General features: G+C 43.1%; 1 protein-coding gene across 27 annotated transcripts in view; it reads left to right on the top strand.

Annotated features, from left to right (window-relative positions):
- IQSEC1 (IQ motif and Sec7 domain 1) overlaps nucleotides 1–14,949 on the top strand; it is a 365,521-nt gene that overhangs the window by 264,758 nt on the left and 85,814 nt on the right. The window contains exons 1-3 of one of the 27 annotated variants that reach the window (XM_046900103.1): nucleotides 3,824–3,979; nucleotides 4,076–4,192; nucleotides 5,311–5,527. The exons of 20 other annotated variants lie outside the window; for them this stretch is intronic. Coding sequence is in view for 1 of the 7 variants with exons in the window: in XM_015293452.4 (XP_015148938.2) it covers nucleotides 9,895–10,013 (119 nt within the window). In the remaining 6 variants the exon portion in view is untranslated. Of the gene's footprint in view, nucleotides 1–3,823; nucleotides 4,193–4,275; nucleotides 5,528–8,725; nucleotides 9,651–9,848; nucleotides 10,014–14,949 lie in introns of those variants that run through there. 6 more of the 27 variants (XM_046900100.1, XM_046900099.1, XM_040646652.2 and 3 more) reach the window with 6 other exon arrangements.

Below are 14,949 nucleotides of genomic sequence, written 5' to 3'. Positions count from 1 at the left end.
GTCAGTAATTCAGAATAGAATAAATTTGGTCTAAACTGTCTTAAATCATGAGAGATTCTGGTGATATTATGGTGAAATGATCATTAGAACAAACTATTCTTTGAGAGCCAATTAGTTTATTTCCTATAACTCTTAGAGGCCATAAGTGTTGCACCCAGCAGGGAATGTTGGCACAGAGCTTGCCTGCTTTATGAGTATGCAAATGCCTTACATAGGGAAGATCTTGTGAATTCACAGAGGTGCCAAGATTTTTGCAGTTAGACTATTAAATCCATCCCACCCACAGTCCGTTTTAGGCCAGACACTACAAGTGCTAAGACTTGTACTGATAAATTAGATCAGCTGAACTGGCATGCTCTGGCTCAGGAATGCAGTGGTGAGTTGTACCAGAGAAGCATGACAATATTTAGCTATGATCTGTTGTTCAAGATTAAGTTTTCCCAAGAAAACCCATGTGTTTACTGGGTGCTGAATTGCTTGGTCTCCTTTTGCCTGTGTCTTACAGTGTGGGCCATGGCAGATTGCAGGGATGGCTGCTGGTAGCACAGCACATATGTTTGCTTGCATGATTGCAAAACTGCACGTAGACAAAGCAGGGCTTTTGTAAGATGTGTTCTCATTGGGGAAGAATTTCAAATTGTTGCCTGAACATACATTAAAATGCAAAATAACATGCAATGTTTTGTTTGTGCACACATGCCTGATGAGGTGTCAAGGGGGCTTGTACATGGATTTTGTTTGGTGGCTAAACAGAACCAAGCATCCATCTGGCACCTTTCAGAACTGGAGGTGGCAGGCACACAGACAGTAAACTGCACACATGAGTTGTACAAATCCAAGAGAGAAAAGAAACCATAGTATATTTAAGGTGAATTTCAGATGTAAATTGCAAACTGGTGAATGCAGTGTCTATATTCCTAACGTCACAGAGGTAGATAAAAGTAGGATCACAATTATGCTCTTGAGCTTTTTTTGTTTTGTCTTTTAGGGAGAAGCATGAGAAGCCAATAGACTTTTAGCTCACAAAAGGGAGTAATAATGCAGTGTAAAAGCACACCAGCCACTTAAACACCATTCACTGGTATGCCAGTACTTCTGTTAACTCTCCTTTTCTTGAGATCACTCAATCTGATTTGGCTTCCTTGTGCCCTGACTGCTTTTTCCTGCATCTGTGCCTCATCCCAGATGCCTGAGTTCCACAGTGTGATGTCTTCTGTCTCTGAAGGTCAAAATCCTCACTGTTGGCATCCCATCCCACTTGCTTTAAATGAGGCTGAGATCACTTGAGCTATTAGGAAGTTTCAAGTAGAAAACTAGCAGGAAAATTAGATCTACCATTTTGAAATGACGGCCTCTTCCATCTTGCAAAGCCACAGTGGCAGTACAGGGAAATAATACAAAGAAACTATTCCCAGAACGTAAAATTTACCAGACCAGCATTTGATGGGGCCTCGTACAGGGAAAGGATGAGTGCCCTCCTGCAGCCAGCTCGCCAACCAGCCTCAGGCCACACTTCTTCCAGCCCCAGCTGGTCTTGAAGCATGCAGGCAGCCTCCATGACTTTGTCATTGAGAGAGCGATATAAACTATTCTTGACAGTATGTCTTTTTAGACTGTTTTGTACTTATTCAGCATCTTTGCATTGAAAATCTCAGATGTGTGTAGTAGAAGAGAGAAAATTATCTCCTATTTTTTCTGTAGGGAAAACTGAAGCAAGCTGTTAAGGACCTCTCATGTATTTTGGAGAGGCAGTACATGCAGTCTTTGAATGTAGGCATTTTGTGGTTTTTTCTGTCATTTATTTATTTATTTATTTTACCTGTGCACTGGAAAGAAGTTCCAGAGGCAGTGATATGAGGCCTGGGAGCAAGAGACTGCCCTAGCTGCAAGATCTTCCATTTACTATGAAGCTCTGTATAACATTTTGATGTGTCTTTATTTGGACCTTGAACTCTGGCAGAGAGCTTTTTCTTACTTGGTTACAGATTATACAACAGAGTTGATGAAGGAAAACTGACCCAGGTGACTTTCCTGCTGAGAAGGGTCCCACTGGACACACGGTCTCCTTGTGATGAGGCCTGGGGTAGGGAGGGCCTGGCTGCCCTGGAGACCTTCTTTGCTGCTGAAGGAATGCATGGGTCTGATGGAGAAAGTGTGATGGGAGACTAGCATGGAGGTGTGCTCGTGCATTTTTAAAGTCCTTTTGCATTTCCTGTGCTAGTTGAGTTACGTTTTTAAGGGTTCTGTGTGGCCATGTTTGCATTTTGGAAACGTACTGACTGCTCACAGCCATCTCTGCACAGTGAGCTCACTTGGCTGCATCAGGAATTTGCCCAAAATTGTGTGTCAGCACTCTAGGCCTTTGAACATGCTATTTCTGTCTCTTAAAAGCATCTGCCTCATGTGGCCCTGCAGAGGTGGATGGAAAGGTTGGGAAAGGAGGGAGCATGAGGGGAGGAGAGAGTCCTTATGGCAGCAACCTATGGCAGGCCGGGATGTGACAGCCTGGCTGTTAGATACCACACTGAGGTTCACAAAGTGTAGTTGATCAGAAGGGAAATACCCTGCCTGCCTACCCTCAGTTATACTTAACTTTTGTCATTCTTCCCATTTATTGAAAGAACTGTCAGTCCTTTTCTGCTGGCAGACTGTTTTTGAGAGTAACAATTAATAATGCTACCCCAGAGAACCAATGGACCTGACTGAAATAGAACCATTTTATTATCAGAGGAATTTGGTAAATAAGAAAGGAATTGAAGCAGTACACAGTAATTCTGCCTTGGGGTTGGGAAAAGGGTTGGAAAAACCTGTGGGCTCCAAGCTGAGTCCGGCTGAACTCACTGCGGTTCCATCCTAAGGAGACAGGAATGCTTCCTTACCTGAAGCTCCTAATCTGCACTGCTGCAGAGGTAGGCAAGACCTCACGAAAGCAGTTAAGAAATTTGTTATTGTTTTTGTTTTACCTTTTCAAGGGATATGAAAGCCTCTGTGGCAAAATAGAGGAAAAGATTTGGCATTTGAGTGAATAGATCCTGATCTACTTTTTTCATTAGCTGTCTTGTGATTTGCTCTTCTACAAACCACAGCAGTGAGCAAGATAAGTCAATGATTAGTTCTAATTTCATAGGCTAAGTGAATGTGATGTAAACGCTGTCATTTTTATGTGTTATTTATGATTTTAGACCCTAAACTACTTGGGCTGCCCTTCCCAGAGAAATACCAGCAGTGCCAGTTTTACTTCAAGGTATATTAAAATGCCACAGTGAGAGCAAACACAGAATATACAGATAAGTGTTAAAAGGAGATAGTTCTGCTACAAAGAAGGGATGTGAAACCTTGTTTCCTTTGGCTAGTAGAGAGGAATGGGCAATACATTTTTCAGTGCAAGGTGCTGAGCGCAGTCTGTGTTGGTACAGCTGGGAAGAGCTGCAGGCGTTCAGTGCCGCCAGGGGCATGCAAAAGTGTGATGGAGGCAATGGGCAGAGCTCGGGATGTATGCGGGAGCACTGAGACTGGTAGATGTCCTCTCTGCTTCAGTGATGTTTAAGAAGATGGTACAGGAAAAATAAAACAAAACGATGAAAGGAAAAAGATGCTTTCTGCTTAGGCATAAATTTAGGCTTGTACATTTCTGTGCTTACGTGTGACTGGTATAGTTCCCAATTTTGCATTGTAGGTCAGTAATATACCCAGTCTGGGGCTGAGAAGCATAGGAATTGAATATTACCTGGGAATTGGTAGCAGAATCAGAAAGTGATTTAGTTCTGGGGAAGCACACATGGCGTCATCATATTGATACAATTCAGCATCTGCTGCCCAAGCTGCCTGCTTCGTCTTGCAAGGCTGCGAGAGGCACTGGCCTTGCTGTGAGATTGCTTACTCGCCAGAATTGCCGTAGCGATGTGGTACTCCGCAGGGTCCGTTCGGTCTGAAAGCTGCTGAGAGAAGCTGCCGGGTCCGGCCCATCCCACGCCGTTAGGTAAATGTGCTGATCAGCACAGCGCATCAGTCGGCTCGCAGCCCTGCGCTTCCCTGCTCCATAACGAGGCACTGACCCAGCTTTCTCCTCCTGTAGGACCCGCCAGCTCTTTTTATATTATTTCAGCACAGTCGCTGCAAAGGGAAACTGTGACAGCTCCACCTGGATGTTTGATTTTATTTATTCATGCCCCACGGAACAATGAAGTCAGAGGTAGGTGAATGATGCAGTGCAGGAAGTTGCTGCAGCACTAGCTCCGCTACAGAGATGATGATTTAATGTATCGGGCAAACGGTGGGGGAAAATACGAATAGATCCTGTTCGTGCATGTATTGGGCAGGGGGTAAGGCTTTCTAAGTGCAGTGGATGACGTTTTCTAATTGAATAGCTTTCTGTTATATCTGAAGTAGTAATGTACGAAGGTTTTGTTTTCCTTAACGTTGCAGAAAGACAGTCTTTTCGAGGCAAAGCTACCCGTTTAGCCTGCTAGAATTAACAGAACGTCGTGTTTCATTCTTATAAATGCATATCAAGTTCTCAGAAATAAAATCAGCCTGTTAATCATCGTAGCTGCTGTGCTGTGTTATGCAGATTGCGAGCATTGATTCCAGACTGTAGGTTCAGGTTCCTTATTTGCATTTAGTCAATCAAGTCTGTGCCAACCCTGCATCCCTTCTGGTGAATTTCTGATGATTTTGTTGCTTAATGTATTTATTCTTCTCTGTGCATCTGCTTTAAAATAAATCACCAGAGTGATAAGTGATCCCACAGCAGACGTAGCAGAGCGCTTCAGGAACCGAAATCTTTCTGTAGAATCACATACAATCTGTGCGGTTGTTAAGAGAGTGTTTTTAATGTCAACTGTGAGTACGTTTGGGGTTTTTGGTTTTGTGGGGTTTTTTTTGTTCGTTTTAGTTTTTTGTTGTTGTTTTTTTTAAGCAGTCCTATGTCTGTCTTGCACTCAGTAACATGTGGATCCATAGGACTGATCCTTCAAATATGTCCCACACCGCATCTCAGCCTGGCCTGTGTGCGTGGCTGTGTTGCGGTTGTGTAACAGAGGGCTGGAACTTGGGGATGGAAGAGTTGAGAGCTTATTTTTCGCACATCTTAGTATGTAACACATTTCTTAATAGATTCATAAAACAAATGTGTTAATTACTATCAATGTCATTAGGTTATTATCTTTTCAATTCAGTAACTTTTTAGTTCAGTGTGATATTAATCTATTTGGGTTTTTTTGTTTGTTTGTTTGGTTGGTTTTTGTTTTTGTTTTTGAAGTAACTTACTTTAAATTGCTTTGAATTTGGTTTGACTGTGTTCTGTCAAAGCTGAAGAATGGCTAGGACCAACAGCCAGAAACCTGCCCTGCCACCACAGCCGGCTCGCAGGACAGGAAGATGAGAGATTCCCATCTAATAACAAAACCTCTTCTACATGCTGCTTGGCGAGACATTCTGGAGATGGTCTGCTAGTGGATCTTCTCGTGTCTGCATGCAGTTAGAAGTAAAGGGATGAATCAGTTCCTTAAATCATAAGCCCAACATGGTGAGTTAAATGTAGTATTCATTGCCAGATTGCTGCTGTTGGAGAATCTGCACAAAGCTCACAAAAATGGCCTTGACTTATCAGATATGCTCATAAATTGAGGCCTGAGTACTGTACACTGTGAAAGTGCCCTGGTCATCAGGTTTAGGGGGCTGAATGAGGTTGACTTCTAAATATGGAACTTCTTTCACTCAACAGAGAGGTGTCCATACCGTTATATCAGTGGATTAAAGGGTATTTGGAGGTGAGAATGTTTGTCACTTTGAGAAGGTCATAGGCAGAGAAACTCAGCTTGGTTTCCTGTAAATATGAACTCTCCTGTTTCTCCCAGTGCCTTGCTATGTGCACAGCTCTGCCAACCCAATGGGGATGTGTGCTCTTTCTACCATGCTGTGTTTTGGAAAGTGTTGGCCAGTGCATGTGCTGGGCTCCTGAGCAATGTAGCACTGATCTGAGTGCCAGTCGGTGCCCCACACCTGTGAGGCCAGCTCCAAAGGAAGACTTCTGTTCTTTAGAAGTGTTTGATTAATCAAAGAATGCAATTAAGTATTACGAAGAATGACTTTCTCTTTTACTAAATTATTCTTTAGGTTTAAATGTGGTCCCATTTTTCCTAATTCTTTTTTTGAGATCAACATTTCTTCTAGATTAAATGAGAATAAAATATACTGTTTTGCAGCTTTAGAAAAAATGTAGGCCTTAGATCTATAAATGCTTCATTAGCATTAAAGAATTTGTGCTTGTAGTTATGATTACATGGTTGGAGATCTGTAGACTTTTGTGTGTGTATTTTTGGTTTCACTGAAATCTGGGTAATGATGGTTCATGTTGAACATAGAAGTTTCTTACTCAGCACAGGAATTGAGGCGGGAGCCTGCAGGCCTTAAGTCCTGCTTAATGGAAGCATTGTTTTTGTAGTGGGCACAGACGAGGCAAGTCTCATATTATTGCTAGGCAAGTCATGCTCCTTATGCCAAAGGAACTCTAGTAAAAAGTGAATGGCCCCCGTGCTGAACAGCAGTAAAGCAATAAAATCCCTCATTTACATATACACCATTGCCAGTTTGAAACAGTGTTTGTGAAGGGCAAACACTGCATCAGCAACTACAGGAAGCTGGAGCATTTTTCCATTACTATATTACCAATCTTAGATGGTTTTTTTTGTAAATAATATCAGGTTTAGTTGAATGCACAGGCAGGATGCTGCTTGTTTGTTGCAGCACCATTGGTGTGCTGGGCTGATCAGAACCACCTATGTTCTCTGCTGTGCTCGAGCTGCCCACAGACAAAGGCAGCAAGGTGCTGGGCAGCGCTGCGAGGGAGCAGGAAGGGCCGCTGGGGGCTGCATGGCAGCTGTGCCACTCTTACCTGTCAGTGATGGTGCTGCCACAACAGCATCCTGGGCAGACAGGCAGGAATTCATTCTGCTTACTGTAATGTTGATCTCTCAATATTTTGATGCTTCCCCATTGCTTCATCTTCCGAGTATCTGAAAGCTTCCAGAGGAAATTCACATTTTCCAGGAAATAATTTTTATTAAGGAAATAAATCACTGCAGGAGAGTTCATTCCTGCTCTGGGACTTTGCCCAGCCGAAGGCCCTGCATTTGTTGGAGGGGTCTCCTTCAGAAGGAGGAAGTTTGTATTTGCCCAAGTGCAGAGGGCTATCAGTTAAATTACCTCCTGAAGGATAAGAAGGAGAGAGTTAAAGGGAAGAAATACATTTTTAAACAAGTACTTGGTTCTCCTGAAAACAGCACATTTATTCCTCTTGTAGATCACATCATTGGCTACCACCTCAAAAGGATGAATTTGCCAAAATGAAAAATCCAGTTTAGTCTACGCTCCTCATTCAGGAGTCTGAAAAAAAATGGCCTAATGTATGCAAAGGGAGCAGTCTGCACTTCGGGCAATGTCAGCTTCTGATAGAAAGCTGAGTTCAGTTTTCTGATGTGAGCGTGCCCAGAGCAGTGGGTGCCTGGGTGCAGCCGTGCTCCTGCAGGCTCCAGCAGCTGCTCCTTGCTGCAGTGGCACCTGGATGTGGTTTGGTGAAACGGGGAGGAGAGCTGCACCCTCTCCTTTCTGTGTCATTGTTCTACCATGGTAACTGCTAGAAGTCCACCTTCTAGGCTGTCATGAGAACTCCTTTGCATTTAGTATCAGGCAGGAGGTGCCTGTGCCACAGCCTTAAGGAAACAGCTTTATGAACTCTGGATTGGATCTTTAATGTAGATAAGTTAGGGCTTTTGCTGGTTCGGGTTAAACGTAAATAACTGCATTCAATCAGGAATGTATAACTTTTTGAAATCATTTCTGTAAACATTTACTGATTTATATGCATAGCACAGGCACCCACAGGACAGATGCTAATGTCTTCATTTTTCCAGATGGAAAGACCAAAGGGGAGGGAGGGCGAGCAGCGTTTGTTCAGCTGCAGAGGAAAGCTGACATGGGAGGCAGAGCTGAGTCCAGAAACCCTTGGTTCCTCACGCTGTGCTCATGCAGCTGCACAGGAGTGTTAGACAGCAAGAACTTCATATATGCTAAAAATGAGAGAGAGAAATAATAATGTGTGATTTTATGTGTGCATGTTGTGTTCGTGGTGCCTGCAGAATGCAGAATTTGGCAGGTGTTTCTAGATCGTGCAAGGGAACCTCCATCTCTCAGATATGTCTCGTAGACAGTTTTGAATTGACAGTATTATTTAAATGTTTGTCATTGTATGTTGTGTATCAGAATGCAGCTTACTGCACCCCACTTCTTACTCCAGAGTCTTATTAAATCACCAGGGAAACAAAGTTGGACCACCTCTGAACTTTTGATAATGAGCACAACCGACAATTAAAATAGTGGGAATAACTCATATCTACAGTAAAGGGGAACTTATGAAAATATATTTTCTAGTCTCTCCTGTTTTCCCAAGTAATTGTGCAGTGCTGAGGTCTGCTTGGAAGATGAATGGAGTGCGTTGAGACAGCCTTGAAGGCAGCAGTCAGCAGAGAACATCGGGCCCACAGAAAGCAGCTGGAGGAGCAGCCCGTGGTGCTGCCGCGCACTTGTTCTGCTTGCAGTGCAGCGCCGGGTGTTGGTTCAGCTGTGTGCCCCTTCCACAGAGCTCCATCCAGAGAATATTCTTGGATTCAGTCCCAAACAGGAAGAAAAAGAAAACATTGCCCTTCAGACACTGCTCTCTTATTCTCTGCTTGCTAGCTGCTGCTAGAGCAGGCTGGCCTCAGATCTGTTTTCTTTCCAGTGAAGGGCCATAGGAAAATATTTCCTGCTGCTAAGAGTTTACTAGTTGGATGCTGTCTGTAGGAGATGGTACTTTAACTGTGATGTTTTGTGTCTCTTGATTAACGTGAATAGACTAATGGAAAAATAAAACTGCAGCATGTTATCAGTAGCAGAACTGGTGTGATAGGAAACAGGGAGGGCAGAGTGACACTGCTCTGAGTGTCTGAGCATGAGGCATTTGTTTTCCATAGAACAGCTTATCTGTGCTTTTATGCTGTTGCATCAGTGGCACACATGAATTTCAAGAGTATTGCTCGGGGATGGGAGTGACAGAAACATTACCCTGCTCAGAGAAGCATAAAAGGCTGTATGGAAAGAAAATAAGCCAAAGAAAATAATTGCACGGTTAAATTTCACTCGGCTATCCTTTCCTCCTTCCTTCCCTTCCTGTCTGCGTGTCACTTTGAGTCCTGTTGTCATGCGACTCCTCTGTAATACCATTTGGTTTGCTGTTTCATCCCACCCCAGTGCTTGCTCTGAACTTTATAGCTTACCAGCATTACTTGCTTGGCTGCTCTGTTAATCTCTTCACACTACACCACGCTTCAGAAATCCTTATTCCCTTTACTCAGCAAAACATTCAAATACAGCTCAGTCTGCAAGTCCACGCTGCCCGAGCAACACAACTGCTTATCCCAATCCAGTTCATAGCACAACCTTTGCACCACAAAGCATCCTGGCTGGTGAGCTCAGCAAGGGGATCAAGAAAGAAATGCCTCGCGACGAATGCCTTGGCTTTCAGGGGAGGACAGGGCAGGCGTTGTGCAGCAGTGACAGAACCCCCGAGCAGATGTGCTCTGCAGACTCTGAGGCCGGAGCCAGCTTTTCAGGTAGGGTCGGCTGCTGCGAAGCATGAAGCTGCAGAGTGTGGAGCTCACAAGGGTAATGTTTCATGCCATTGACCATGCCCTGTTTAACTGTCAGTCCAGCAACCTTTATGAGCACAGAATTCACATTCCAAACATTTTTCTGAAGTACAAAGTGGGACAGAAAAGGAACATAAATGCAGATAACGTCTTTCCTTCTCCAGTGCTTGCTGATGCATTCAGCAGCCCTGAATTTGGACTGGGGTTGATGTGTTCTCTCAGCTTCCAGAGGAGACAGGTACATCCAGTCCAGGCATTTACACCAGACTTCGAAGTAGAAGCGGATCTAGACCCAACACCTACAGCCTCAGTCTTTACAGAAGTGAGGTAGGTCTAGAGCTCTTATTTCTTTCTGTCCTCATTTCTGCAAGAGAATTATCCCAAACCCACTTGTAGCTTTCCATGTTAGCCTTTGCTCCTTCCCTGTTTTTGAAAATATGAGGAAACCTGTAGAAGAGATTTGTATGCATCTTGTGCTTTGCCCCGGAGCTCAAAATCAGCAGAATTGAATGAAATAGCTGTCAGCTGTAGGAGAATGCAAAGCATTAGTATGCAAAAGGAACTAATACCAAACAATTCACATTGCTGCTGAGGTTTCTGCATCAAGTACAAGCTGTTTGCTACAGCAGCATCAGATCTAGGAAGTCTGAAATAAAGCAAGATGCCTGGTGTGCATGTTTGCATATCAATACTAGAAGTGTTTTCTAGTTTGCATCTGACACACAGCATAACTGGTGCTTGAGGTCAGGAATAATATCAGAGCTTGAAACACTTGTACATGCAGTCAGTCCTTATGTTGGCTTTGCAAGCTTTGTTCTCTTGCGAATCCCAATTGTTTTCTGAGTGCTGTATATTCTGCGTACTGTTGCATCATCCTCCTGAGTGTGCTCCTGCTCAGAATGTCTGATCTGAATAACTTTTGCCCGCTGCAAAAAATTCAGTGTCTTCCAGTCTGCCTAGCAAAAATCTCCAGCATGCTTCCTTTGAGGTAAACAGCCTCCTGGAAGCCAAACAGTAATTCCTATAAAAATCCAGATTGTGAACCAGATCACCAAGTGAGGAGAGGTTTCTATTATGAAGCCTTGGATTTTATTCAGATTGCAAACAACCATGTTTGTCTCTTTATCTAGTGAATTTATGTCCATGTTTTCAAGACTGTCATTATTAACTGCTTTCAAACCTTGGGCAAAGTGCCTGTGTCATCACTCCTGCTTATAAACTGAAGGGTACAGTGGGAGTATGATGGTGGAGATGTATGCAGGAAGTTGACTTTTATTTGTTTTAGGAGAGCTCACAAATGACTGTCTGAGAAGTATTTACCTACTAAAGGAGAAGCAGCACTGAAAACCGAGGTTGGCACAGCAAAGATAAACACATTTTTGAAGGATAACCCTTAGCGAGTATCATAAGGTCCTTCAGGAAATACCGAGTATTAGGGGGGACACACTGTGTTGAAGAGAAACCGTATTGCGCCCACTGAGTGAATGCTGGAGAACTGTGTGCCTTGTTTTATCACTGTATGGCTGTTCCATCTCCCCTGTCTGTTGATCAGACGTCAATAGATAAAATTTTAGATAACGTTTGCTGCCTGAATTGACTGAAACGTTGGCAGAACCATGGAAGATTGTCTTTCTGAGGAGAACAGGGCTAAATCGCATTTTCAGTTTAGTGTTGCTTTGGAATACCCAAAGGAGTCACTGCGTGCTGCTCATGGTGTGCTAAGAAAACAATCATAGAAACAGAGAACCAAACTCCAATAAAAAGACATGGTATCTGCTGATAGTCAAATATTAGTCCTATATTTGGTCTGACCAAATATAGGATCTTGGACAGAGGCTGTTTTCTTCTTGTTGTTTGTGTTTGCAGGAGACTTGTATCACTGAGTGCCATTTCAGTTGCTTTTCTTACGGAAAAAGAGAAAGTGTGGTTCTTTGAGCAATCTAGGAAAAGTGAGCCACCTTCTTAGGATATGTTTACCCAATCTTCTAAAATATTCACTTCCTCTGACGTTCTTATTTGTTTTGGCACAGAAGCACTGAGTTAAGCTGTTTCCTCTTTCCTGAACTCAGTGCTTTCAAAGGAAGCTAATGTTCAGTCTTGCTAAAGAATTTCAGATAACTTCATAGAGGGACTGCAGTTAAAAAGAACAACCCTGTTCTGCAAGAATGTCCTCCCAGATATTCTGGTTCTCTCAAGGAACTACAAAGATCTCAGCTCAGAAGAACTATCCAGTATTAATGTTGCAAGTCTTACCAGATTCTGGATAATGTGATTACAGAAAGATTTTAACAGGTTATCTTGTGTTGTGAACGTAGGAATTTTCTTACTCTAAACCTGTCTAGAATGGATGAAACAACATTTCTAAGTGCTTCACAAGACCTGTCATTTCAGTGGAGGCTTCTTAGCCTTTAAAGCATCTGAATTACTATAAAATGATATTCTGTCATCTTTTAGTAAATCCCCCACTCTAAGCACTTTGCTGCACAATAGACATCAAAATGAAATTGAGTAAACTCTTTATTTCAGACTTAAAGATTGTCTAATGACTGTCTGGGTGTTCTGTATTAAATAAAGGCTCATATCTAATGGAGCCTGGTTACTTGGAGCAACGCGTTTCCAATCATAAAACAGTAGGTCAGACGTGGGAAATCAGATACTAACTGCTTCCACACAGGTTGGTTTTCTTATATAGTGTATGCATAAAATATAGGCGATCTTGTCTTTATTCTTCTTCTATGCTTTAGGATATTGGAAATTTACATTGTTTATTGGATGAAAAACACTTGGCATGCAACAAAAGTTCATTCTAAAACCTCCAGAAACCTCAAAAGGTAGTAGATATGATTCTGGAGTCATTTGCATATGTGCTTTCTTTCTGGTCTTTTTGGAGGCCCTTTGTTGGTCTTGGTTCTCATGCAGAATGTCAGCTTCTGGGGAATGCTGTGGTCTGTACCCTGCATACTGCATCTGAATAACATTCCTTGCAATCACTCTAAAAAACACAAGCAGAAACTATCATGTGTAGCTTCCGATTTTTAGGGGTTAGATGAGAGGTTATTGAGGTACATCAGAGACAAATTCTGTCCCAGCACTTAAGTTAGAGAAGTGACCTTCCATGTAGCTGCTTACACAGAGACTTCAGGGCAGTGGCCTGGAGCTTTGGTCAGTCAGTTCCTGGGCTTTGAAAGATGTTTCTTCCTCCCTGGGTTGGAGCTGTTTCTTCTGACTGTTTCGTGACTTCTCTCAATGTAGAACCAAGTTCTGTGTGCCCAATTCATCCCCTGAAGATGTGACTTCTTTCAGTGGGAAGGATAGGCTCAAGTAACAACAGATGGCAATGCAGGGGAAGAGCAAAAAGCTACGAATGGTGATAAGAAGTTTATCTCTAATGCTGGCTTGGATTTTGTCCCTCCTGCTGTGTTAAAATGGCTGCAGTGAGGTAGCTGAATGTTCATCCTTCTGTGTCCAAGCACGTGTATCACTGTTTCCTGGGTACACAAAGGCATAGCTACAGCATTCTGTTCTGTAGGTAAAGGATTCCACTGATCTCTGTTGTTTAGATTAGAATGGTAGCCAAGCATGCATTTGTTTCTCAGACAACCAGTAGTGAATCTGGGGAGCAGGAGGTGAAAAATGAGGCTGCTGCATGAACTCTGCAGGACAAAGCAGTACAGAAAACAAGGAAGTTTATCACAGTGATAGCGATCGTATTTTTATGGTGTGTAAAGTTATAGTAGGATTTTCTTTTATTGTTGTTAGCCAGCCAGCAATCTTGATTCTTCACTTCCTGCAAACTGCTGATCACTTGGGTACAATCCTCAGGCTACCAGTGCTTTCATTTACTGCAACTTGCTGCAAACAGTGCTGCGTGCTGTGGGTGTGCCGTGTGCTCAGCCAGTAAGCAGGGAACTGTGGAGTCTGAAAAACACTTCCTTCTGCTTCCTGTGTAAAGAGAAGGTCTACTTCTGGGGCATACTTACAGCACACGTACTGGCAAAAGCTTACTGTTAGGAAGAGGAGGATAGGCTGTGTGTGTGTTTGATCTGGAACAGAGATCCAGGATCCACAGGCATTGAATAACGAGCTGATCTAACGTAAAGTCTACTAAGAAATGCAAAAGTTACCATTTCTGCGGGAAGGGGACATGCTGTGCAGTACTTTGTGGTATGCACCCTTGTGAATGGTATCTTGTGAGGATCCTCAGTGGTACTTATACCACCTGAAGTACTGAGGTACGCTGTGGACATCTGCTTCCACACTTACCTAGATCTTAAGTGTGCACATATGATGTTTCACAGTTAAAATCTACTGTTTAAAATCCTTCAGTTCCTGAAGAAAAAAGTGTTTGCTTGTTTTTCGTGCACCTGGAGCCCCTAATGAGAGGGCTGCCTAGTCTGACTATGCTTGTCAAAGCACCGTTTCACTACTGGCAGAGATGCTTCCTCGTGCCTCTGTCCTGGCAGCACAGAGCAGACTGCCTCCCTCTTACTGCAGTGTAAAAGAAACAAAGGTGTGTGGGCACGAACTGAAATGAAAATATTCGAGAGATTTAATATTAAACTGCTCAGCACTTCCTGAGCATTGTGATACCTTTGGGTTAAGTCTGATGGGTGCTCTATCTGGATGTGTTTTAGAGAATTAGAACTAATGGAAATTAATATTTCAATTGATCTATTCAGTTGTGCATAAATAACCAAATGGTCTCTGCTTCCTAAATAAGAATAGAAAAGGCTGTGACCAGAGCTGGTCATACAGCAGTCCTGTTCAAAGCGATTGGATCACTGCAAAAAGCCTGCTTTCTTTTAATAGCCATCCTATGAGCTGAAGGATGGCGGAACAGCTCTGGAAGGCACTTCTGTGACATTAATTGCCTGTGCAGTATCTAACTCCCTTCTCTGGATGTGACCTTCATCTGCCAAACCCTTCCTTAACCTTGCGTGAGATGAGGCCCAACCAGTTAAGAGACTTGATACAATGACTTCTGAACCCCGGCCTTTCTGATCATGGAACAGGAGCAGTTCACTCTCCCACGTAGCCAGTGGGGCTGTGCAGAAGCACTTTGGGAAGCAGTGCATCCACAGCAGTGCAGCTTTTAAATCAGGTGCAGCTGTGGGACCAGAGAGTTGTGTGAAGTCCTTGGGGACCAGAAACCACAAAGGCTGCTTTCTCTTGAACAGTTTCTTAAATGGCATGAATGTTTGTCTTTCAAATTGAAATACTTGAGTGATTTTTCCTGTGAAGCACACAACTATTTAGCTAAAGC

The sequence above is a fragment of the Gallus gallus genome, chromosome 12 (assembly GCF_016699485.2).
Source record: "Gallus gallus isolate bGalGal1 chromosome 12, bGalGal1.mat.broiler.GRCg7b, whole genome shotgun sequence".
NCBI classification, from domain to species: Eukaryota; Metazoa; Chordata; class Aves; order Galliformes; family Phasianidae; genus Gallus; species Gallus gallus.
Note: the sequence above shows the minus strand (reverse complement) of the source record. Positions and strands in the feature narration are given on the sequence as shown.